This window comes from Pholis gunnellus (genome assembly GCF_910591455.1).
Source record: "Pholis gunnellus genome assembly, chromosome: 20".
Taxonomy (NCBI): Eukaryota; Metazoa; Chordata; class Actinopteri; order Perciformes; family Pholidae; genus Pholis; species Pholis gunnellus.
In genome coordinates, this window is record NC_136547.1 from 1769787 (window position 1) to 1796155 (window position 26369).

General features: G+C 39.8%; 1 protein-coding gene across 1 annotated transcript in view; it reads left to right on the top strand.

Moving 5' to 3' along the window:
• The window catches only part of vstm2a (V-set and transmembrane domain containing 2A), a gene marked incomplete at both ends in the record, with an annotated part of 75937 nt that overhangs the window by 32635 nt on the left and 16933 nt on the right, over positions 1-26369 (top strand). The window contains one exon of the mRNA XM_079181009.1: positions 25332-25382. Within this exon, the coding sequence (XP_079037135.1) occupies positions 25332-25382 (51 nt within the window). The remainder of the gene's footprint in view (positions 1-25331; positions 25383-26369) is intronic.

A 26369-nucleotide genomic window follows, 5' to 3' on the forward strand; every position in this document is an offset into this window, starting at 1 on the left:
GAGAAGGCCAGCCTAAACTTTGAATGAAGTAAGGAATAACTTCTTTGTGTGTACATGTGTGCGTGTGTGTAGGTGTAGGGAGAGGGGAGCAGCAGGAATGACTGATTCAATATCCTCAGGTGGAAGCAAACACAAAGCACTTTTGGTGAGTAAAGAAAGTCATTTCGAGCTGTCAATCAAAGAGAATCGCTGACATCTGCTCGAAGGATGGAGGTATCAATCACCCAGAGTGCAGCAGGGTAACAAGTGACATCAGACCCAAACTGAGGACTAGTTAGTGGATCACTCTCTGCTCGTGCTGGAATGGAGAATCAGTCCAGCTGCAATCAGCCTCTTTAAGTTATTTTATTAGGTGGTTACAGCATTACAAGTCTAAAGCTTACCAAGTGATAACACCAATGCAACAATGCTCCTCATGGGCACAATAAGATAGAAATATTTAGTTCACTAAAACTGAAAAGTGTGTCAACCTGCTGGTAGCACTGGAGAAAAAGGACCAGCAAAGTCAAAGATTTGCCCTTGAACCATGAATGTCTGTACAAAATTCAATGATCGTCTTGCAGCTGTGTAAATATTTTTGTATGTGCAACATTACCATCCATAGGGCCACGTGTGTGTCCTAATCATGGCCGAGTTAACCTGTTTTAGGGCCCCGGGGCAAAAACAATTCCCCCCGTTGCCCCACTTCCAATCAACCACAGTGCACACATCACACTGTAGACGTTCAGAAACCAACCAGTACTTTCAGACAGCAACACCTCCGAGTACCAATCTCCTAGTTTATCAGTTTGTGATAATTTGATGACATTGAACTTTAGGGGATCCAACCAACAACTCTCATTACCAATTAATCTGCTGATTATTTTCTTGATTATAGCTTAATCGATTTTGGGCCCTTCTACAAGACAGGACCAAAATATTATGTGTAAATACAGAATCCTGTTGATATTGTACTTTGTGTAAATTCTCAATCAAATGTTCTATCCTTTATAATTCAGATGCTGACACTGCAGCACAAAGTAGACATGGCTCTGTATTAAAAGTCACCATCATCGTTTCTATTTGCAGACCATTGTATGATTCTGACTAAAAACTATTTTTAATGGACAAGTTCTATTTATGCCTTACAAACTCAGAAATACGATTTCTAAGAACAGCCAAAAGACAATACACCTTCAAAAATGTGACACAGCAAGAAAGGTAAATTCAAATCACAAAAATGTCAAAGTTTCAAACTTTTATTCTGCAAAAGTAAACAAGCAGGGTGAGCTGATGGATACAAAACTGCAGCAAAGTTTTTCTTCTTATTGAAGTGAGTGTTAGTTAATCAGGCGGCTTCCTGCTGATGGACAGGTGGGAGATTAAGGTTCAGTTTTGTTAAGATAAGAACAGAATATCTGATGGCTGCTGGCAAAATCACTGTGTTGTTTGGCAGGATAGTGTGAGGTAAGCTCAAGAACAACAGCGACAAAAGCCTTTGTCTAACACACAATCCCTTTGTTTGTCATGTTTTCCTTTGTTAATATGGAAAGAGTAAAAGTCATGGTGGCACTATAAGATAGATTGATGGATAGATTGTTTTGTCCCCAAAGGGGGAATTAGTTTGTTACAACCTGTGCAAGCAGCGCTCTGACGGTTTGATGCTTTCCTGACCTTGAAATTGGCCTTGGCCTTGGGAGGACGGGTTCCAACCAGTGGGAGTTTCATTCACACGAGGCAGAGCAAAGCAAGATGTTGGGATTTGGGGACAATTGGATCTTTTAACTTGCGCGAATGTCACAGTGTTATAGGGCTATGAGACACAAGATGTGACTTGCTGTCATCACTACCAATGACTTATATTGCATACTGCTGTGCCTTGATGAACCAAGCAGTTATGCTTGGATGCCCTCACAGTCCATGTACCAATGACCTACCTTGGCTTTGGGCCAATGAAATAGGGTCCTGACTTCATGCTTAGGCTTTTACTTGATTCTCATGAGCCATAAGCTTGAGTGTGTGTCTGTATCAAAAAACATTGAGGCGGAGTAGGTTGCTCCTTCTCGCGGATCAAAAAAAGGAAAATAAACGTGTATTATTCTAAGGGAAGCACCGCTGCACGACTGCAATTAATACATTTCTTACCATCAAGACAAACTTTTCCTGTTGTAGCCGCACATCTGCAATACAGTTCTTTTTTCACATTTTATTCCTCTCCATCCGCTTCCCGACACCCACACCTCCAACGTCTCCACTGACTGCTGTGAATGTTTACCTCATAAAATTGATTAAGACACTAATGCCTGCCTGTGGGAGAGTTGAAGAAGTTGTCCAAGGTTGCTCCTCAGATTGAAACGCTATTCATTACCCGCGAGCAACATGCAATTCAACTTCAGGATGGATTGCTGTCAGGTTGATGGGAACAGGATTTGTGTGTTTGGGCTGGGGAGGCTCATCCCTTGTGCTATCTGGAATGAAAGCTTTAATACAGGCAGTGTAAGAGTCCATGCTCTGATGTATGAACATGTTTTACAAACAATGTTGTAATGATGAAATATAAGCCTGATATACTTTATACATGGAGTTAATACTTGCATGATAAATCAAGCTCAGTTTTTTTGAAAGAACATGACTTCTTAGTGCCTCCCATGCTTTCATTTCTCCTTTTTAACTTTGGGAAATTTTGTGATAACTATTTTATTACCTTCTGAAGTCAGGCATCTGAACTTCAAAGCTGATATGGATCCTTGCCAAAGTATTCTGAAGAGTCTCTCTCTCTCTCTCTCTCTCTCTCTCTCTCCTTCTCTTTCACAAACTTTTTATCTGCTTAAAGAGGCCCACTGCTTATAGAATCAAAGCAGTGCTGGAGCACATTCCCTCAATAATGCAGCACACACACCTTCCCTGGCTGTGGTTCAATGCAGGGAAAGTGAAAAGGTTTGATTCCCAATCCCAGAGCAATTGTTAAATACAATGATTTCACAAGCACCTGCTGTATTATTGCATTAATTTCCGCTGCGACTGACAAAAACAGCTCTGTTTCTCCCCGCCTCTGAAACAGCATCTCTATCGCCGTGACTACAAGCTTGTCAATATATTACGACTCCCCGTGTCACCCCACGTTAATCTTATGATAAAATTCCCTCTGTTTTGAATCATGATTAAATCTGCGATTGAATATAGCATTAATTTATTCTCCTGAATGTGTGATTGATGTGCCAATTAATTTCCACTGGATTAAGATAATATCTTACTCCGTTATACACGCTGCATAAGTAATAACTTTCACATAATTATAGTAATCATTCAACATGGATATGACAAAACGTCTTAATGGCCACAAGATCACAAAATGTTGCAGAATTTGAACAGAAATATTAAGTAGGAATGACTCATGTTTTAGGATTTGCCTTTAGCTAGTAGTTCCTTTTTAGTTTTTAAAATCTGAGAATGATCTATTAGCAGTTCCTGTTTGCAGTGAACCAATGAATATACATCACACTATCACTTGACCACTTTGATGCTGAGGGAAACTTTAAAATGCCCGATAATTCACAGGAAAGTTCAGGAGTTATACAGAGCATACTTTCAGTGATTTCCAAGAATTCATGGATGTTTATTGGATGGATAACATAACATAAAATAACTATGAAAATCCAATATAATCCAAAAATATGTGTTCGATGTCTGTGTTCACAACTGACCCGATCTATGTCTCAGTGAATGAGTTCAAATGTTGATGCACAGTTTAAATATGTGTATGTATACATATATATATATACATATATATATATATATATATATATATTTCAATCAGGAGAGACTTGTTTTATAGTTTAACAATGATTTATTACACATGCAAATATGAAAAGTGCAAAGTCTTTGGCGATTGGACTCCATCATGAAGTACTATCACCGAGGGTAGGGATACTGCGGTCCAATAGGCCTAATCCCCCCTGGAGTCCAGACACTGGTGGTGGTGGTGGTGAAGGGAGTTGCTCCAATCTGATGATGAATCAGGAGCATGAATGTGATGCTGACTGGAGGTGACTGGGGTGGAGGAGGGTCGCGTCTGCTTAGCTGAAATGACAACTGACAGCAGCAGAGAGAACACTTTTAAAGTTGACCGCACAGATATGATTGGCTTAAGGAAACTGTGCCGCATCTGGTTGGATAGTTAAAAGTGCACGCCCCCAATCAGCTGATAGAGTAATTCCAAGGAGAGGAGAGACAGAGATTACCCGTTAGTGTCTTCCTGACTGAACGTGCGCTTGAGCTCCATATATATATATATATATATATATATATATATACACAGTGGAAGGTGACCTGGAAAGCCCATACAGGTGTGACTTTATTCAAACCAAATGAAAGCTATGAAACACAGTCAAGGAGATTACGTGGGGATTAGTGGTGACAGTGGTTGCCCCATGAGATTGGATAATTCATGGCAGATCCAGGATCAGGTTTTTGTCAGAAGTGCCTGAAATATTTGTGTAAAACTGGACAGAGAACCTTTGTCTCCTAATGTGCACCTTTGTTTCATTAGAAACTAAAAGAAACAAATTGTGCCAAAATGGAATTCTGCATTTGTTCATGTGTTTTCATGTAATAACATATTGTGCATGAGCAGTACATTACTAAAGATGGACATTGCCTGTCGACACGAGTCTACACAGCCCACCAGTACTTTTACTCTTGATCCACGGCTGCCTGTAGTTATATTTTGGAACAGTCTAACACTTACTGCAGCATGGCTTATCTGTAATGAAGGGTTGATTCCCCCACAACACTTTCCATATCTGATTGGATGCATGCATCTCTCACTGAGCTGTCACTGGTGTTTGCTTCTGATATAAAAATTGGAAAAACGCAGCAGATGTGCTAAAAATGTAAATTCTTCTGAAGTATCCATCAAAATCTGTGTCAAAATTAATTTGAGGCTAGAAATAGGCCATGCAGTTGCCTAATCAGGAGTTTTGAGATGCATGTGAGTGATTCAACACAATATGCTGGACTGGATCTGTTCTTGAAAGGATGGCTTCCATCATCAAATTTCAAATGTGCATTCAAACATCATGCTCAATTTTGATGTATATCCAGAAGCACTGATTTCAATTTAACAAGGTGCTGCCATGCCACGATGAGCAAATACCTGAGAAGTACATTTAAAAGTAATAAAGCCAAAAATAAACTTGTAAATCGAATTAGTTTAAAGATAAGCACATCATTTATCAGCACTGTTGAGACCTGCAAAGATTACAATGCACACAAAACTCATAGAGCAACATATTCTACTTCAATCAAAACGGAGCCTCTGGATTATTAAATCATTTGAAATACTCAGATTGTCATCCAACTGTGTGAATTAAATAAGTGGTGTATTAAAAAATTATACAAAATTGCATTGAAGTCCTGTCCATACTTCAGGGGATAAGCCATCCATCATCTGTTATCTAATTTTTTGCAATTGAAATCCCAAGTGAGAAAAGATGAACATAAGCAAAGCAATATATATACAACATCAAATCTATAAGAATCATCCTGCTGGCTCAGATCCTGTAAATACTAAACAGCCATCACTGGTGCATATCTCCCCCCATATGAGAAATGGGCCAAAATATAACGCCAGGCTTCATTTTGTCTTTACAAACTCACTTTTTTGCAAATAACAACTGCCAGGAAACCTCCTCAGAGAACAGGGAGTATTGAAAGAACACATTTCATGAGCAGAACAGAAAAATATGACTTCTGAAGCTACCTCAGAGGCAGATATTTCCATTTGGTATTTGGTATCTTTTTGCTATCAAGCGCCAGAAATCAGCCTGCTTGGTAAACATGAGCATGCTGTGAGCGGTCTACTGCAGTTTGAGGTGATCAATAGTGACATTTTTAGTCTTTTTCGTGTGTTGAAATCTTACAGTTTGAGTTGTCAAGCTGTAAGCTGATGTACCATGTTTGCTTGTGGTGAAAGATATAAAATATTATTTAAAAAATGTGCAAAGCGTTTCATCCTCTCTTCCCTCCAGTGACCGTCAGACGGCATGTATGAGGACCGTAGCTAAAGGTAAAGCTACCGGACCCTGGGGGAACCAGACCTTATCAATAGCAGCTTTGCTGTTGGAGGGGTTGGATTTCTGAAACAAAATAGTTTGGTTATACATTTTAAAAGTAACACAGGAAATAGTAAATAACAGAAAAGCCTCAGTGAACTTTGATTATCCTATCCTATTATCATTATGCTTTAAATCAGATTTTATTGAAGTCAAAAGCAACACCAGTTTAGATATTGAACCCAATTATATTTTTTCACATTTTTCCACAGACAGCGAAGCCCAAAGAGGATCATATTCTGTTCTGTGAGACGCAAAAGTTTTCTGACTGAACTGATTCAGTATATTCACCACTTAGTGCTATATAGGAAAAATAAATGGACACGTCTGACAGATTCTACATAGCCATGGTGATTACTTTGGTAGAAGTGTGTTGGTGTTGGCTTTCTGATAAATTATGCAATTTGTGCAACAACATTATAAAAAGATCTGGAAATTACCCAACACAGCCTCCGGGCAGTTCGTGAAATAGTCAGGAAATCTATTGGTTCGTACTAAGACACAGGAACTGTCCATCTTTTATCTGAATGCTGGATGTAATGTTCTCCATAACAGCAAGACATCCAAAAAGTGCCAGTGGGGAATTTGGGAACCCCGAGGTACAAAAAGTATCGTCAAAGTTCAGCTAACCTCACCATCCAGGTTAACCCTGTGCAATTTGACCCTTCATATTTTGGTGTGGTGTATGATACAACTGTATGAGACATACAACGGTTCGTATGATATCTTACGAGAAGTTATTTATCATTTTCAGTTTGCTGTGTAAGCCTCTGCATTGCAAAACCATGTTGATTAGTGAAGAAAACGACTTGGTTAGGTTGCAGACTCGTCTCACCCACCCTCCGGTTCCCCCTCAGCTAACTACTGTCAGCTCTGTCCGCACTTTCGCCGTAGTTTGCACTGTTGGCACCATTAGCTATGAACCGTTTGAGAGGGATAATAAATGCTCTCTGTCTCACATCTTGCACCTTTAAGTCCGAAAGTTACGTTTTAAAAGCCAAATAAAATAAGTTTTGCTTTCACACAGGGCATGAACAGCAGTGTCTTGGGTAACAGTCCTGTGCTTTTTCCTACGTGGACATTGTCCCTCTTTATACTACGTCACCTGACTTCCTAACAAAAGCTCTTTCTCGCCATGGCTCACACTTATGACGGTTACATACAAATTAAAGTCCACCATTGCTTTTTGTAGGTATAAGCACCGTTGGGCTGTAGGACAGTGAATGAGAACAGCCTGCAAACAGCCTGTCTGAACTGTCTGGATGGTGAAAGAAAATCATAGATGGGAACATTGCTTTTCTTCCCATTAATGATGATGACCATGCTCTTTACAGTAAGTCAAGAAGCTTTTGCTGAGTCTGTTGCACAAGGTGTTTATCCATTTCCATTCCTCTTGCTGAGGTCACAGGTTCCTGACTGTGAGCTTCTGTTCATCCGTGTCAGTGTCATTGTTTGGCTTATTGTTTTTCTTCAGCAAAAATAAAACCTCATGTATCTCCCATGGTAGTGTTAGAAATGAGTCAAACAAGTATGCATATACATCATGAACTTTGCATTTTGGTGAAGTCGATACAACTTGCTTTTTCCCGAGAGAGACATTTCTCTAAATTCAAACCTAATCTTAATTTATCCATACAAGTTACAGCCAATGGGTGAAGAAAATGTGCCGGTTTTGTGACCAGTAGTCTTGCAAGTCAGTACAATTTGCAATCCAGGCAACTATTAGGTTACTCTTGTGGCTGTAAAAAGACATTCTTCAGTGACTCCCAAACTTCCTCTACACTTCCTCCCTGCTGACACATATACTGCTAATTGTCATTCAACTTGATTGGACTCGCTTGTGTGGCTGCATTTGTAATTGTGATTGAGTTAATTCAAAGACCTTTTTCATGTGCTGCTCCTATTATTGTACCACCCCTGTGGCTCTTTTTTAACAGTCCCACACCATTACTGTAAGCAGACTACAGCCATCTGCAGCGCTTTGAACAGAGACTCTCTCCCAGAGTCCTGTGGGGTATGCGTTAAATCTTTTAACGTTTTTGTGAGCTCATTAGGAATCTATCCTGTACACCTCAATGAGTTTGGACGTTATTGTGCTAAGATCATCGGTACGTGGGTCTGATATTACAAATCAGTTCATGGTCCAAATCGAGATACCTGACAGTCTTATGCAGGGGTATTTATTGTCCGATTTCAAATTGAACTGGATGAATGAATACTACATAATTTAAGAATGAATACATTTTCTTCTCTCGCTTCAAGTAAAATAAGGGCTGCATTAAAGAATAAACTACATTACAGAAAGCTTTTGAAAAATGTGCATCTTAAAATAAAGCTTAAATAAAAATGTATTTAAAAAAAATAATTTCACTGATTTGTCCTGCAGCTTTAAATTCAGTTCATTCAGGTGTGAAGTGATGTCAACCAAGAAAGCCACAATATCATATTATTCTCATCTTCTAATAAGAGAACGTTGTGTTCAGGGACTTTATCTGTGGTTATTAAACCACTTGTTTCAGCTCTATTCTCTCTGTTAACATCATTGTTGGACAGTGAATTCATGTGTTAGGATTCTGATCATATTGAGCTCTTAGGTTGTTTATTATCTGTGACTTCATTTCAGATGTGAGTGGGTACGTTTGCTCAAAAGAGTTATGCTTTGTCTCGTAGTGGCGCTTCACGTTACCGCTTTTAATTATCGTCACAGTCTCAGAACACATGAGACTCACTGGTTTTAAACTGCCTGTGTGAAGAATTAACATACAAGAGTCTGTTCTTGGTTAGAGACTCTGGTCTCTCTGGTGTCTCTGAGCACTTTTCTCTCTTTGGTGAATGCCATGTGAAATAACGGGTCTGGGTCTGGGTCCGGATCCGGACCGCGGTCCGCCTATTAGTGACCCCTGGTCTAATGTATCTAAAGAGAAGGGAAGGGAAGAGCCAATTGTATTCCTCACATGAAGAGCAGAGAACTCATTTGGAAGTTGGTAGGCTTGACTTAAAGCTGTAATAGGCCGCACATTGATGGAAGCGACCAATATAAACCACAAAGTAGAGCTGGAAGAGAAAAGGGCTTCCCGTTAATTGAACTGTAGTTTCAATCCTTCGCCCAAATGAAATGCTGTTCCCTTTGCTTGTGGAAAGGTTTCTCCTACGTGAGCAAAGTACGGCAGATAAAACTGGACAGACCACTGGCTGATGACACCTCTGGGGATTTCTGGGCATTTCAGTTCCGTTTTTTTTCAAGCAGTTGTCAGTCGGAGCCGTCAATGTACCAAATAGCCTAGTTGAGCTTTAAAAACTGGACTAAAGCTGTCACAATTCAGCGTTCTCCTCAAATGTCACCTCTCGGCTCTCATTAGGCATTCCCGTTGCGAGTGGTAAGTACTTTGTCATTCTGCTAGCTGCCGTCGACTCGAATTGACATTTCACTCAGTGTCTCTCATTTCATTCAGTATTCTTTTGGGACTGCCGTTGCCTCCGTCCCCTCATTTCCAGCCAGGCCATTTCACCTTTTTGTCTCCCTGGAAATGGATTCGCCAGCCAGGAGAGAAATTAAACTGCCAAATCAATTAGGCTTTCTCAAAAGGTGAAGATTTATTTTCATGCTTGTTCATCACGTCCTTTCCTATGCTTGTCTGTTACCGTCCTCGGATTATTGGTTGCACTTTTGCTGTGTGCCAACCTACAAAGGAAGACATTTAAAAGGAGAGATGCGAGATGAGTCGATTTTGTGAGTCGAAAGTAGTGATGTTCAGTTAAGACGACTTGTCAGCATAGATGCCTTGTTGTTTTTTAATGACATTTGTGGTGGAAATACTTGGTGCACCTCTTCATGACCAGATAACTGCTGTCAGTAGTCGAATGCTATGCTGGCAAAATGTCTTTAGGATAAGATTGAAAAACCTTAAAGAGGTACTGCACACTTGAAGTTGTTTAAGTTTAAGCCGTAAACTAAATGATACATTTAAAACCAGGCAAAGACACTTACACAATGTTACAATATCTCAAATGTTTGAGGACTCTTTTTACATTTAACTATGCATCACTAACAAAAAACACACCTGCCGTTACTCCCAGTAAAGACAGGCCCTCAAAGGGTATGACTTCAGGAAACGACTGGTGATAGGGCTCTCCTTCATTTCTTTCTCATTTTTCTGTGTTCCTGTCGGATTTGTCTTTTTTCCAATCATAACACTTTCATGACTAATATGGGCTGTCAACCTTTTGGTAACCAAACCTTTTTTGCTCCTCTGTATCACTGAATATCATTTTTGACAGTGAATCGGGGGTGGATGATAACAAAGCTCCACATCTGGATCATGGGGAAATGTACAACAAGCACGGCGACAGCTTGTTAGCTTGAGCCACCTAGCTTCTACGATAGTTAGCTGCCACAACTATCCATAATATCTCTATCAATACATGTCTGATCAAATTGACACATGTTCTATTATAGCGACCAGTGAAGGTTATAGAAAGTTAGAGTAACATCTTCTCTCTTGTGTAATTCCCTCCAGCTCCACCACTTCTTCACTCAGAGCAGCTGTCTTTCATGACATCACACCCCCTTTGTATTGCATCAAATAACTAATTAAAAAAACACACTTGAACCTTTAGCAGCGTGATAAGAACTACCTGAAATGGCAGAAACCATCTTTGAAAAAAATATATTTGACGCAGTCATTTTTTTTGGTTTGGTCCAAGTCCCATACGTTAACATGGAGAGGCTTTACTGCTGCCAGCCACCAGGCGCTCATATCTACCATCTTCTATGATATTCTGGATCCATAAGTTTCAAATTACAAGCAATACAAAACGACTTATTGGACAGTGAACTACTTATTTTCATTGCAGATGGACGTGTGTCCTGTTGGCTGAGGGATGTTGTATCCAGTGGACATATTTATTTGCTTATCTCAAAGCAGGACTCACTATAGTTGATTTTCTCACTCACATGCTTGGAGGCTAATTTCACCATCGGTTAAACACGAGACACGTCCACAGGATCTGATTACTGTCACTCGTGGATGATGAAAGATGCAATTCAAGTTTAAGAAAATTACAACTCTGATCACATCATACTGATTCAAATTTCAAACTGAAGACAAAAGACACATGCACAAAAGCTGCTGCCTGATTACAGTAACAAGTAATTACAGCTGCAGGCAACAATAGAGTGACCAGGCTGGTCCGTGCATGAAGTATCATTTATCTGCCATTGTTTATGTTGTATAATTATGTTGTGTAATGCCCTAGGGGGTCCGCGGAGGTACTGCAGGGGGTCGTGACATTTCTGATTGATTACACAATATTTCATTTTTTCCCCCCAATTTTTTTACAAGGTATGTTTATGAATGGCAGTGGCACGGCCACCCTACTCACTGTACCTTCACATGTTTCAAATAAAAACATGAATATATGAACATGTGTATTATTTGAATAGCTTAGTATTGAATGCACAATAACAAGGTATGTTTATCCATGGCACTAGGCCCAGTTTAATATAAAACACCATGTTATAGAATATCTTTAGCAGGTCTACTGAGGTCGTTCTTTAATAGCCGACGCTGCCTCTGTTATTGTCACATTGAATGAACACGTGCAATGCAACTCCACTCATCAACGGTCAGCTTGTTCCATTATCCAACTTTAATAATGAAAATTGAGTCAAGGAAGTAGAGAGCAGGAAACAGAGACAGCTCGCCTTCAAAATAAAAGTTGCGCATTTTCAAACATGTTTACTCCAGCGAGCAAATTAAAGAAAACTAACACGAATAAACAAATAGCGTAAACGATGAACATAATAAATAACTGTTATAAAGTCATATTTCTGCCACTTTCCCACAACTGATCCTGAATGAATTTGCCAATGGGCGTGAACAGTGGAATTATCTGTATATAATGATTCATTCAATTATTTCATTTTCAAAATGTTTTAAATGCATTTATTTAATTAAGGCTTCCTAAACTATTTGAGTGAATGATACCGGCTTTAGTGCTGAGACGTGTGAATAGTCTGGCTGTAGAAAGAGTTAATGTCTCTTTCTACTTATCAAGGATGGGTCAATAATAATAATGATGATCAGTACTGCGTCTGAAATAAAGTGTGAGGATGGGAAGGAGCTTTTTGTCTGGCCTGAAATCCATGTTACCATGCCAACGAGCAGCAGGCACAGGCAGAAAACGTACATTCTTAAAAGTAAATTGGAAAGTGAAAAAATGTTTTATATCATATTGCTATTATTAATATGTATTGTAATACAGACCAGTGTTGTGAACAGATTACACATGCGCACCCTGTTAGAGACTGTCGTGTTCATTTAAAGGCTAGTATAATTAGAGTTTTATTTCTAGTGTTATAGGGTGGTTACTAGGATTATCCAGCACAAATATTGTAAATTATTTAATTCATTTTATTTTATGCAGAAGGAGTTAAAAGTGCGAACAGTAAATAAACATCAAAGATTTTACATCGAATAGCTTAGCAGCGTTATTGTCATGACAACAGAGTTCCAGATTAAATCAACTCTTTCTACACTCAGACTCATCACAAGTCTACACTCCAGCCTGTCACAGTCACCCAGAGAAGCCTTGATTTAAATAAATACATTGATCATTCAAAGAATCATTTTATACAGATAATTCGAGCCCATTGGTGAATTTATTCATGATCAGTTGTGGAAAGTGGCAGAAATATGACTTCATAAGTTATATATTATGTTCATTATTCATTATTCATGTGTTTATTTATTTAATTTTCATTAATAATAAAGTTGGATAATGGAACAAGCTGACGTTTTGATGTGTGGAGTTGCATTGCTCGTGTTCATTCAATGTGACAATAACACAGGCAAAGCGTTAGCTGCTCTTAGGCAGCATCGGCTATCGAACAACAAACGCACAAATAGATTTGCATGAGAACAAGTAGACCAATGAGATTAGGTAATACCCCGGAACTGACATTGTTCATTATACAACGTGAACAGTGGCACGGACCCAGGCTACAGTGAAGCTATTTCAGAAGAAAGAAACTAAAGTCTGTTTCAATGAGTGGATTCTCAGTAAGTTTGTTCCCACTATTATTATTAAAGGAAAAATGCGTGGAGATAAACGTTATATGCTGCATCTTTTTTTGGCTTTCTCGTAAGTACCATGATGTATGCAACGTTTACAACACTGTAATGTGTAAGGGTGTTTTTTTGATGTGTCAAAATGAAATGGCTGACAAAGGGCAACCATTTTGTGCATTTTATAGCATAGAAAGGCAGTTTTAAACTTGCCAGCAAATGGTTGAAATGGATGAAAATATATTTGGGCAACTGTGGGTAGCAGGGCCGTCCTTCAATCAGAGGATCGGTGGTTCGATCCCCGGCTCCGGCTCCACTAGTCTATGTTGATGTGTCCTTGAGCTAGACACTCCTGTAGCTGTGCCTACGGTGTAGAAATGTGATAGAATCTGAATTGTAAGTCGCTTTGGATAAAAGCATCTGCTAAATGACTGTAATGTCATATTTCAACAAAATTGCCTAAACAAATATACATGTTTTAGAGAATCAGACATTTTTTGCAGGTTATGACCTTGGATTCTGATACATGTCTGAAGCAAAATAATTCTTTGAATAACTGAAGCAATTTTGATGAAACTTGAAAAGATGATGGAGGAGCTGAAAGCACTCTAGCAGCCCTCTGGGCCCGGGGGGAATTATTGTAATTTGTCGAAGCTAACGCCCTGGGATTCTGATGCTGCGACACAAAGAGAGTCAAGTGCGTGTCTGAGGATGTCTGCATGGATATCTGCAAGAGCAGGAGCTGAAAAGAGGGCAAACCTCCATTTTGACCTCTGCGTTGCACCCGGTGACTGATGCGTCCTCATTCCGACACTACTGTGGCTGCCATACACAGCATGTACAATGAAACTCTATTCTGAATAACATTTTGAGGTACACATGTTTTGTTGAGGATTGGTTGGAAATGAGTCCCCAGGTGTCAGTGAAAGGAGGAGGTCATTGTTGTGATGGGTCAAAAAGCACAAGGCTTTACCTAGGGCTGCACGATTATGGCCAAAATCATAATCACGATTATTTTGATCAATATTGAGATCATGATTATTCATTCATTTTAGGGACAACATCTTTTTATTGCACTTTCACGTTTAAATGAACAAGAACACTGCTTCCACTTCCATTGATGTGCTACATTCTGGGCTGGCTAATGTACACATCTGTGCATCAGACTGGTCCTTATCACAGTGCATCTCATAGAAGGAAAATATAAATAAAACACTTTTTACCCAAAAATAAATCAACAGAGCACTGCTTTCACTTCCATGTTGTGCTACATTCCAGCTAATGTACACGTCTTTGCATCAAAATAAAACGTATATGGTTCTTATTCACCTGAAGAACCGTGTCTTGCTCCTGACATTTGATTTACTTTCACACGACACCCGTGACCGTCTGCTCTCTGTTCTGTTGTCTGTCTACTCTTCTACTGATACCGGAGTCGACTGCAGACAGAACTTGTATTGAGGCTGCCGCTGCAGGGTGCGCGCATGACACCTCCCATCTCGTTCGTCCCCTGGTGGTTGGTTGACTGTTAGTTGAGGAAGCGCTTGACTTGATATGTAGCAGAGCATTTTAAACGTCCATATCGCAGACGATCATGCTCATTTAATTGTGGCAGCCAAAATCGTGATCGCGATTAAAATTCGATTAATTGTGCAGCCCTAGCTTTACCCCAGGAGAAGGCTGGTGATTCATGTGTGAACCAAGTACTTTTGTTGCCCAAACATAATTGTTTTGTTTTTGTTTTGTTTTGTTTCAATTTTGAATTCATTTGAAGCCATATCATGATGTTTTATACTAAACCTAACCTTGTACTGTTGTAGCATTTTGCGTTTGTTATAATTTACAATGTTAACCATGTGTTTCAAGCTGCGAAATACGTTTCCCTCAAAATGTTGAGAGTGCAGTTTAGTTGTACAGTACCATGCTTGTTGAGTTGTGCTTTGAGACCATCTCACAGTTAAATAACAGCGCTCTTTTGGTCTTTAATTCCCGCAACATTGGCTTGTCAAAGGATCATTTCCCCTTCACTGGATAAAGTAATGGAGTAATTGTACACAATTTGAGCACTTTCATGTTTTCTACATGCACAATTGCAGGCTTTACATGTAATTAACATAGCTCTTGTCATAAACCAATGGGCTGTGAAGGGGATTAGTGTTTGCATGTGAATGGGACCCCTGTCAGCTGTGGGATGTAATTAGGGTTAACAACTAAGCTTAGACCCAAAACATCTTCAAGCGGGAGTCAGTGAGTATTGTAATTAGGAAGCACTTTACAGGGTAGACTACTGTGCTTTATGTACTCGAACTTTCCACCCACTATGGCCTCACTTTGTTCTTAAAGATGGAGGCACACTGCCACGGGAGGAGAGATCTGATTTAAAATGCATGCAGCATTCATAGCTCATTATCGGATATGATTAAGTTGTCCTGGCTGTAATGGATCGCGATGGAGCCAAACACATCCATCATAATTGGAGATGTGTCACAGAGCATCAATATGCTGTCAATTTGTAGGTGCCTTACACATGCAGCATTTACTCCTCTATTGCATTGCCCTGGAGGTTTGTTGAAATGTATTCATAAGATGATTGATCTTGCATTGAAACAAGTAAACACACTGATGAGTGTTGTGCTTGTGCTGGATCGTAGGAGTCGTATGAGTTTGAATAGAGCTACACTGGTTTGAATTGAGGACAGAGCACACGGAATCAAACGTCACACAGTTTGCATGACCTTACATGAAGGATGTACCACTTATTTATAGAAAGGAAGAGAAGTTCAGTCTCACAATGGCAGAACAAGTGAAGTAAACGTAAACTTTGACAGATTTTGGAGCAGAACTGGTTTCTTTGGTATATTGGTGCATGGACAGGTTTGGATTTTTTCTTAATTGTCTTAATTATTGGTCACAATCTTCCACAAGATCATAACAGGTTTTCTAAACTCAAGCAGAATCTTTTATGAAGCTTTAGCAGTCCAAAACATCTTGAACATCATTTTGCATAATTATACCATAGGGACGTTCTTGCCGAAGGGTCCATTCACCAAAGATGAGTGTGTATTTGTTCTTTTATAGCCACGTTACAAAGGAATTGCCTTATGGCCAGTATAGACAGGATTTCATCAACCAATACAGTATGCCATTATAAATGGTCGCTGTCGGTTAGGAACTTTCAAAAACGTTTTTTAAAATGATTGAAATGAACACTGCATTGTCAAAGTATGATTCATGATTTATTCATGAATTGTGAGAAAAAAAGACGAAATATGGCGATACGATGTTTCCGCCCGACAGCGATGTGTTGTATTTAAGCTGACTGCTTCTTCTAACCCAGTTTTCTTCAAGGCAGTTGGCAGACAAAGCTGGAGATTGAATGTTTTAAAGGATAATGTATCCGTGTCAATGCTATTATTTCTCTGTATTGTTGTCTGTGGTTGGTTTAGCAAGTCAGACTGAGGTCAGCCTGTTTGTGTTCTGTCAGTCACCGTGTCTTTAGAAGATTGCTGTGGTTTTATGATGGCAGCTGTCTTTTTATGATATTCATCAAATCGATTCAATCCAACTATTTTTTTTCTTACTCAAACCTTCATGCTGCCTTTTGCAGATGTATTCTTTCAGTTGAAGTAAGATCTTTAAAAAATCCCAACAGATACTCTTTCATTGTTAAACATCATCAATTTGTGACGGTTGATGTGTCGGAGGTTGCCTCATCTTCTTTGACTTCAGCTCATAATTTCCTACATTCCATATCAACAGTCCATGAACTCATTGCTTTCAATCAAAGTGGGTGTACGGGCATATAATTAGCTCACAAGTGAGAATATTCAGTCATGGGTTACATTTGTCTTACGCAAAACGTATCATCATACTGCAACATCGGATGCTGGTCTATTCTCTGCTGCTGTGGGTGGAGACAGTGTTATCTTGATCTCTTCTTCTATGGATTTCTCCTTTTTATCATTACTGAGCATCAGTGCAAATAGCGGCTCTACAAAGAAGCCTTGCTCTATGATTCTGAGAGACTGACACTGGGACATGGTGTTTTAGATCTTTGAGACATTTTGATGCTGCACAGGAAATATCCTGACATTGCGTCACAGAGTGCACATTTGGCCAGTTATTGGACAAAAGAAACACCAGCTAATAATAAAGTGGATACAGGTGTGCACAGTGGAGAGCTGTTAAAGAATTTCGGTACTTAAGGCACAGGGTTTTACTTTCCTTTTGAATATAAAATGTATTATCCTTCCTAACTCGTCAAATAATGAGGCTTATAGTGGCCCTCAGCTTCAAACTATGACACTCTAGGTTCCCATCTAGCAGCATTTGTGGACGTGTCAGGGAGAGTGTGTCAATATTTGTTTCATGCATTGTGTCTTTTCAAAATATACTTCCATCTCACAGGAAGTCAGGTTTAGACAACAAAACTACTTATTTAGGGTTAGGAAAAGATGGTGGTTGACATTAACTCTACCAATGAATGACATGACTAGCAATACTAACGACTCATCTGACTAACAACTGGTGTTATAAAATAACTCAAACAGCGGTTTCCAAGGTGAAAGTTCTGAGTTTGTTTGGGTCGTCCTTCATTCGGAAGATCAGCAGTTGTATCCCAGGCTCCGCCAGTCCGCACGTTCATTATGAAGAAGATGACGCCAACCTCTAGTGGCCATTGAAATGAGTACGGGAGCAAAGGTGGAAGTCCTGTGACGTAGTATAAAGAGTGTAGTCCATGTTGAGAGGAGGTCAAGGTGAATGGATGAGTCAATCAGGACTTTCACCGATGACCCCGCTGTCCCATGTGAAACTCACTGTTGACTTACTTACTGTACCAATAAGATCATGGTTTAGATTACGTAACTTGTATATGTGGCATTAGTAAGGTATGTAAGTTACGTAACTGATGTACCTTTTTCAACCTAAATTGCAACGTTGTACTAAACCTAACCAAGTAGTTTTGTTGCCTAAAACTAAAGTGGGTTTAGTGTAAGTTTCACTTACACTTTCACAGTGTGGTGGATGCAGTTTGTTAAAGTATTTGAATGCTAGTGAAAACAACTGACAACTCCCATTGAATAGGCTGAGAACATTCAAAATGGATGCTTGGACTCAACTTAAACTCGAGATATGAAAGAAAATAAAAAAGAACTAGCAACTCCACTTTGGCTTCAAACATAATTATTTTGGTTTCGGGTTTTTTTGGTAACATGAGTTTTTCCCACCTCTTCAATCATAGTACTCAGCGTACAGTACAGGCTACAGAGTAATCACTCTGCCATAAACTACATATTTCAGCCAGATGGGCCCCGAACAACCTGAAATAAAAAAAAATACAGATCAGTTTCACCACGTTTGACCTAATGCTTTGTTTTTGCTCAAGGCTGATAGAAAATCAATAGGCTACATCTGAGGGCTGAGACCAGGTTTACAGTATAGGTTGTGTAACGCAAAACTCCAACAACCCGGTGAATGACAATGAATGCATTTGTGTGTGTTTGAGGCAGTTAGAGAGAGGGATGTATGAATGAAACCAGATCAAAGAGCAGATCATGTCTGGTGTAACCGTACATTATGCTACTGAGCCACCACGCTAACTCCTGAACTAAACTGTTACCCAGTTCAGCCCAGTTTTCTTTGTCACTTGTATTAAGCTTCAGGTTTTATGGTGACTCATCTGCCAAATGTGGATGTTTCACCCTATAGTTGTCCATTCTTCTGTCAATCACTCATACTGTAAAGCTTACACCAAGGTTAGAGCAATGTTCTTTATTTGAACCTTATTTTGGTTGATGATTTAGGTTAAAAAATATCATGTACATCAATTGGTGGTATTTGTTAGAGCTGATGGTAAGACAATCAACACTATTATTAACAACTGTTTGGTTCCTGATTGGTTCAGTTAAAACAAACTCAGGTCCATTTGACCAGTTAGTACGGTTTGTTTTGATTGGTGTGAAAGCTGTCAATCAAATCCTGGTGTGGACCAAACAACCAAACCAAGACCACTTAACGTGGGCCTCGGTCCACATCCCAGCGGACTGGTGTGGTTTGTTCGTGGTGTGAAAGCAAACGAATCAACCCCAGGATTTTACGATAGCAGATATGTGATTTTAGCATGATTTCAATAGCTACTATTAATAAATCCATCTGCTGTAGTGAAATCTGCTCATGAAGCGATCTTATAATTGATACGTATAAGGCCATGTATGTATCATTTGGTATCCACGGTAACACGTCAGCATGGGTATTTTCCCTGATTAGCTAAATGGACCCAACACTTGATTTTAACATTAGCTGTTGTGGCTAGCCCCATTCCATGACCAAAATATAATGTTAGCATGTGCATATCAGCAACATAAGCATCTCCATCGTATCCTACCTGCTGGGTGATGTCGAGCCACACAATGTCCTGATTTGGTTGTTGAGGAAGTTGTGATGTTTGTTGTACATTATTGGGTTTTAGGAAGGCGACTGCCCATTGTTCCGAAACACACAATAGTCCCAATAATTTCACATTGACCATTTGTCAGACAGCCTGTTATGCCAAAAACAAACAACCATTGTTCTGAGGGCCCACTGCTCTAAATTCTTTGCAGAATGCAAGCAGTATTTTTAATGACATCAGTTGGAACAAAGGATTTTATTGAACAAACTTATATTTCTACAGGAGGACATCAGCTGAAATCGAGGTCCGTCCAAATATTTTTTCCCAAGCACTCGTGTTCCTTACACATCATACGCATTGAAGTGCTTCATAAACTTCTTCACTGGAATGTGATTTCCCCACGGGGGTCCTGATGATGCAGGATGCTAATTGTTACCGGTCAGTCTGTATAACTTCATGTTTTCTCCCTTGGTCCAGATCAAATGAACTACAGCTGTAAAAGCACCCTTAAATCCATACGTCCTGATTTTGTTATGTATTGCATCACAGAAGCATTTAAGTAATATACTATTGCTTCTTATCATGTTGAAAGGACAATTTAGGGGTCTTTTTTATGTGTGTTTCAATACCATACTAGGTTGGCATCACATTATGGAAAGAGGTGGTGATGAGCTATTCACTGCAGTATTTAATGACACATTTCCTCTGCCACCATAGCTTTAGATCACTGGGTTTAATGTGTCATATGAAGTCCATGACCTGAGTTTAACCTCCTCTCACTGTTTGTGTTGCCGATGATTGCTGGATAAACTCATTTAAATATTTGGTACTTTTTAATGTGTTTTCATTGGTCGTGCATGTCTATCATCGGGGGTCAGGGCCATTCCAGTCACAGTAAGAGCTGTAATACAATCACAGCAGCACAGGGTGGTCTAGTTTATATTTCAGTTTAAATGCAATTTCTCTTCATGTGACGTTAATTTAGTCCCAGCAACTCAATGGAGCTTTTTTGATGCACAATAATTGCGGAGCACATTTTACAAGGAGTCAATTTGAGATTTGCATGAAGAATGGCAGCATGTCATGGTGGAAGGGTTTTGCAATAAAGAGACAAGCGATTGAAATTGAGATACTTGCGAGCGGTCGCGGTTTTGGCTCAGAAGGCACTTATGCGATAGGAATAAAATATAAATGAGAAAATAATGGAGGTTTATTCCGACAGTGTCATTGAAAATGTTGCTTTGCGGTCGCAGCCCCAAAAGTTACTTGTGGGAACATTTGTCAGGTACCAATTTAGAAAAGTTGTACTGGACAAGTTGAAACAGTAAATGAAAGTGATTGTTCTCTATAAAAGGTTTAAGGTCTAACTCGTTTTCATCTGTTCTCTTTAACGACACAGAGCAGCAACATCTCAGTGGCAGATAAATGCCTTTTACAGCGGATGATAAATGCTGTGATTCTGAATTGATATTGGACATTCATTAAGTCAAAATTACCTTAATTGCATTTGCACAGTGCTGGGTGACTAATGGGTTGACACTCGTAAAGTACTCCCTAATTTTGGGGTTTTAGTGCCTGCCAATCCAAACAGTCAATTTGGATAAAACATTATTTTAAATATAAGTGGATTTATTCTCAATATGTGAACAAAGCTGACCTGCAGACCAAGCAGAGACAAACCCAAAATGATTGATACTGTCATTCCTTCATTGTGTGATGAGTCTGCAGCTGGAAGGTATGCAGTGTGTGTAATTTCAACTGTGCAGTTTTGTAACCCTGATGAACCTTGAGTTAAGCGTAGTGCTTTTTTTGAGTTAGGTTGACTCATTTGCTTGAAGTCTATGAGCTCAGCAGCAGCTCCAAAAGTAAAGAAATGCATCGCTAAATATGAATAAAAAGCAAACTTAGCTAAAAAAAAATATTTGATCAACTTCTCATTTACATATGTCAATCAAAGCCAACATGGTGGAAATGTTATTCCTAATGATGATAGAACTGACTCTCCCTAAGCAATGTCCTCCTGAACGAGGGAACACACATAATGACTGAGCGGATTCTGAGTATGCTTTGGGATGTGACGACCGGGTCTGTTCTAGTCTGGGTCAGTTGGTGATGACAGTCTGCAGATCATTATTTTAAACTTAAAAGTAGAAGAGGAATGGCCATAGTTGCAGCACATTTTCACTACCAACTGGCTAAATACTGACATTTGATCAGTGACCCTACTCTGCAAACGATGACGCTCTCGGTTCCCCTCTTACATCAGTTTTGGACGCGTCAGCGACAATGTGTCAGTTTCTGCTAATTACATGCATAATGTCTTTTGAAAATAAACTTCCAACGTAGGAATACTTTGTTTTTCAGTCTACTTGGATACGTTTAGGAAAAGATCCTGGTTTCACACAAACAGCTGTCTCCTGCTCTTCACACTTGCTCTCTGTTTAGACACAACTGACAAATATGTGCAACAAGTATGTGATTTAGAAACCACAATCAACAGTGACACTAGGTTCATTCTAAGAAATATAGTGCTTAGAAATCTGAGAATTGAAACACGAGAACTGCAGGAAGAGACGGGAGGAAAGTTAGAAGCGTGGGAAGCATATTTGATCATTTATCTGAATTGTTAATATAATATATCATTCATATAGTTCACGGTAGATCATCAGTGTGTTTTTTTGCCAGGCAAAACTATTGCTGGAGGTTGCAAGCAGGCGTCCTGTGTGAACAGCCCAATTGGTTTACATGGGCGCCAAAAGGAAGCGGGCTGCACTTCTCTAAACATTGCAAGCATCGGTATTTGACGAGTGGACAATTCCCTCTAGGCTATACAGTCTGCCTTCACCATATACATCCATATTGTTTTGCCTTTCTAATGCAAATCTCACACTGCATATGAACAGGCAAAACGGCTGGTTGCTGTTGTGATTGTTCTGCTACAACAACCAGAACTCCAGTAGTTACTGACCAGACGTTCCGTGTGTTGTCTCGTGTATTTAGTCCCAAAGGTTTGTGCTCCATCCTGATTGTCAAAGACTAAAAAAAAGAAACATTCTTCATGTACGATTCATCCAGTCTCTGTAAGTTTCAACTCTTCAGCTTGGTCCCGAGCTAGTGTTTAACCTTTGCTATGAAAGACAACGATATCGCTCCTACAACAGCTGTGAATGGCAACAATAGAATGGTTTCATTTAGGCTCAAATCTAACATCTATATATATATATTACTAAAATCACTTAATTACCCTCAGGAAAATATTTTTTCATTAAATGATAAAAAAGGTCAACTCTTACTAGTCTGAGACAGGATATGTGTCGGAAGCGACTGATATTGAAGGCACGTTTTATTTACCCGTCCATCATGCAGACTCTCCCACTGTAGCACCAACATATGGATGGAGACACAGTTAGTAGTTGTTAGCCCAGTTTCCAACATGGCCGTTGATTTGCTGTAGAACCTGAAGAATAATTCATTAAAATAACAAGTTTAGTATTTTGCAACAGTCCGGTGCTGGTTGCACAAAATGTAGCCAGTAGACCTGCAGTGCATGATTGCACCATGACTTGGTGCATTATCATCCCAGCTAGAAACTGCAGATGGAACAGATACCTTTTGCCTTCAGATGGCTGTGGAAGGAAAGACATTCAGGACATGACTAAAGGACCTTTATGATTATGATTTTAGGGAGGTTTAAATGGATGTGCATTCACCAAATAAAAGTGACTGAACTAATATGGAACAAATGTGAGTTGTCGTCCTGCTCTGAGCAGGAGACACATGCATCTTGTCACCAAGATTGCAGAGTGAAATAAAACCTCAATGCGCTGCAGCAAAATCACAGTTCACTGTTGGCGCACTGCTTTGTGCACCGACACCAGAATAGAGCCCAAAAAGTTGGTACGCAACACCCAAAGCAACGTGTAGCTACTCGACCGTAGGCCATGCTAATTAAGCACTGATATCAACGGGTTTGGTTTTGCAGTCAACAATAGGACCTACATGTACATACTGTACACTGACACTAAGAAGGGACTAGGGCAGAAGATTGCAATATGTGCACAGATAATGTCATGGAGAATGTCATGGAGAAACACAAACTACTTGCATTATAGCACTTCAAGCTTGCCGCTCCTTCTTAGTTAGCATTAAAAGGGTTCGCAATGATAAAGAGAATGAAGACACCAAAGTGACAAGAACACTGTGGAGTAGGAGGATGTTCCCAGACACGACTTCATTATCAGTAGTAAAAGAATGTATTACAGTAGGTCAGGACAGAATGTTGCAATAATCAGTGGAGCAATGACAACATGTTGCTTGTGTTACTGCTTTGACTGAAGTCAGTAAAGGATTTTAATTATACATCACATTAATTAAACACTGGACACTGAAAAATAATAGAGTTCAGCTGTGTTGTGATGAAAAGCTATTTCATTAGTCCCAGAGGATTTTACATGATGAAATGTTGAGAGGCCATCACCTCCTCCTTCATTGGACCATGTTTTCCTGAACGCAGCAGCCACTATGTGTAGACCAGAGAGCATCTGTCCTCGAGTGGAGCTCAAACTTAATCCTCCTCAGGTGACATATATAGACTGCACACCCAGCCCATATAACCGCTGTGAAGTTTGTAAAAAAGGAGGCTGAAATTGATGACTTGAAACAGTCCAGCGCCAAGACTCGAGGACAATTAATCCTGCCTCACCGTTAAAGATGTCTCCTCGATACAATGGAGGGTGCCGGGTCCATCTGTGGAGTCAAGACATAAGAGTCATGCATACATGCAGACAGAGAAAGCTATGGCTCCTAATTCTGCTCATTAATCACCTGTCTGCCAAAAAATCCTCCAGAGAAAAGAGCCCGGTTCCTCCGAGGTAATTACAGCACTTGAAGGAACGCTCTCTGCTGCGAACGCTCATAAGTAGCCATCTTATCTCTCTCTTACTCTGCCTGGTTTTCCGTCTCGACCATGGAGCTTCCTGTATCCTCTGGAGAAACCTCCTCCTCCTCTTCCTCTCAAGTGTTTTCTGCTGCACCGCTCTTGCTCCTCTTCAGCTCTTTTTTTTCCGGGCACACATCCATTTGGCATCCGATGTGAGATAAATAAATTATAGCCTCTAAAATCAATGCCCAGTCCGTGATGTAGGCTGGAGGCTTAGTGCTTGCCACCGTGCTAGAATGATGCCGCCGGGCCTCAGACAGGGGCATTTCTTGAGCCCCAGAGCTACGCTGTTTAGTACTTTGATTTTCTTTCTTTTTTCCGAAATGCTATTCCATTCCTTCTGACATTTTATTATTTGTCATCAGTTTTCATGGACTGATGGAGTTTTTGATGCATCATTTGTCTCAGGAAGCTGTTAGTTTGTCACACAGTGTCCTGGTCCAGACTGCTTTTCCCCGTGATTCACTGCAGTGTCTGGAAACTGTCTAATTTCTCCACAGAGCCACTCAAAGAATCTAAAAATAAATCAAAAACAGTGGCTAGAGCAACATCTTTGTGCATTCATTTTTAAAGGCAGAACAGTAGCAATGCAATCCCTCAGTCTGTAAACTGCATGTTGATGTTGGAATGAAAGATTTATAACCGTCAGCGGACAGCTGATGCCTTTTTTTTAAGTTGTCATAGCAATCTTGTAGCTGGTTTAAAGGAGTCTGACAAGAGACTTGCATAACATACATACTAGAATGTGTCCTCAGTGCGGCTCTCTGCCAGCAGACTCTACAGCAGGCTGCCATCCCTCTGCTAATGCTTCTTCTCTTTCTTCTTTTGCTTTCTGTTTCCAGATGGAGATGATACCAGAGCCTGATCCCTATGACGAGGGCACAAAAATAAGTGTAAGTTCAGAGTTACCCCACGTGTCCCTGGTTGCAACCTAGTGCTTCTCAGTTGTGGGAAGTCATGGCGCAAGTTGGATGGCGTTTCATTCCGAGCAAACACAACAGCAGTTGATTTTCCCCGAATAATACACCTTCAACCAGAGAAAGGAGCTAATCAGCGAAATCAGCGGCAGTGTATTATTACTGTCAGAGCGGTTCCCTTCCTGCGCTCATGGCCCACCACCCGCTCTGCCTCTTTTTTCTTGTCACTCTGTATGCGCATTCTGTGCCCAGAGCAACCCACACTTCCTGCCACTGACCTCGCTGGAGTCCTTAGAAAGTCAGAGAGCTCTGTGCAATGTAAAAGGTCAGGGATGGGATCAAGATATAGATGTTGTTTAAGGTCTTTACATGTATTTCACATCATTCATTTTATCAACTGTTGATTTTGTCATAAATACTTTCACTTAGAACGCAAATATTATGCTAAAATGTGATGTCATTTTCGCCCCGAGCATAAAGGCATCAACTAATTATGGTGTGTGGAACTGATTGAGTGGAGCTTATATTTATGAAACAACAACATGGAGGCTCCGTTTTTTCAAACCAAGATGGCAAACTTTATTCCTACTTTTAACCTTGACAAAAACAGCTCATACCAGACCCACTCCTTCCATTCTTACATTTCACAATAAAAGCCCTTGACATAATATTCTCAGGCGAGTATTTCACAATTTGGTGTACTCTTTCTTAATCTGTCAAGCCAGCAGTGTGTAAAGGCTTTTCAACTTAAATGACAGCTTATTACAAATTAGGTTGATTTCTATGAGTTTCGATAACATTGTAAAATAATGGCATAGAACTAGAAACATGTTTTTCTTGTCTAAATTATTTTTAACTGTGAAGCTGCATTCCTAGATATCAAGTTGGTGCAATGTTTGGGTAAATCGAAAACAGTGACTTGAAGCATAAAACTTGGACGTGTTCAGCATTTCAGGTACTGAA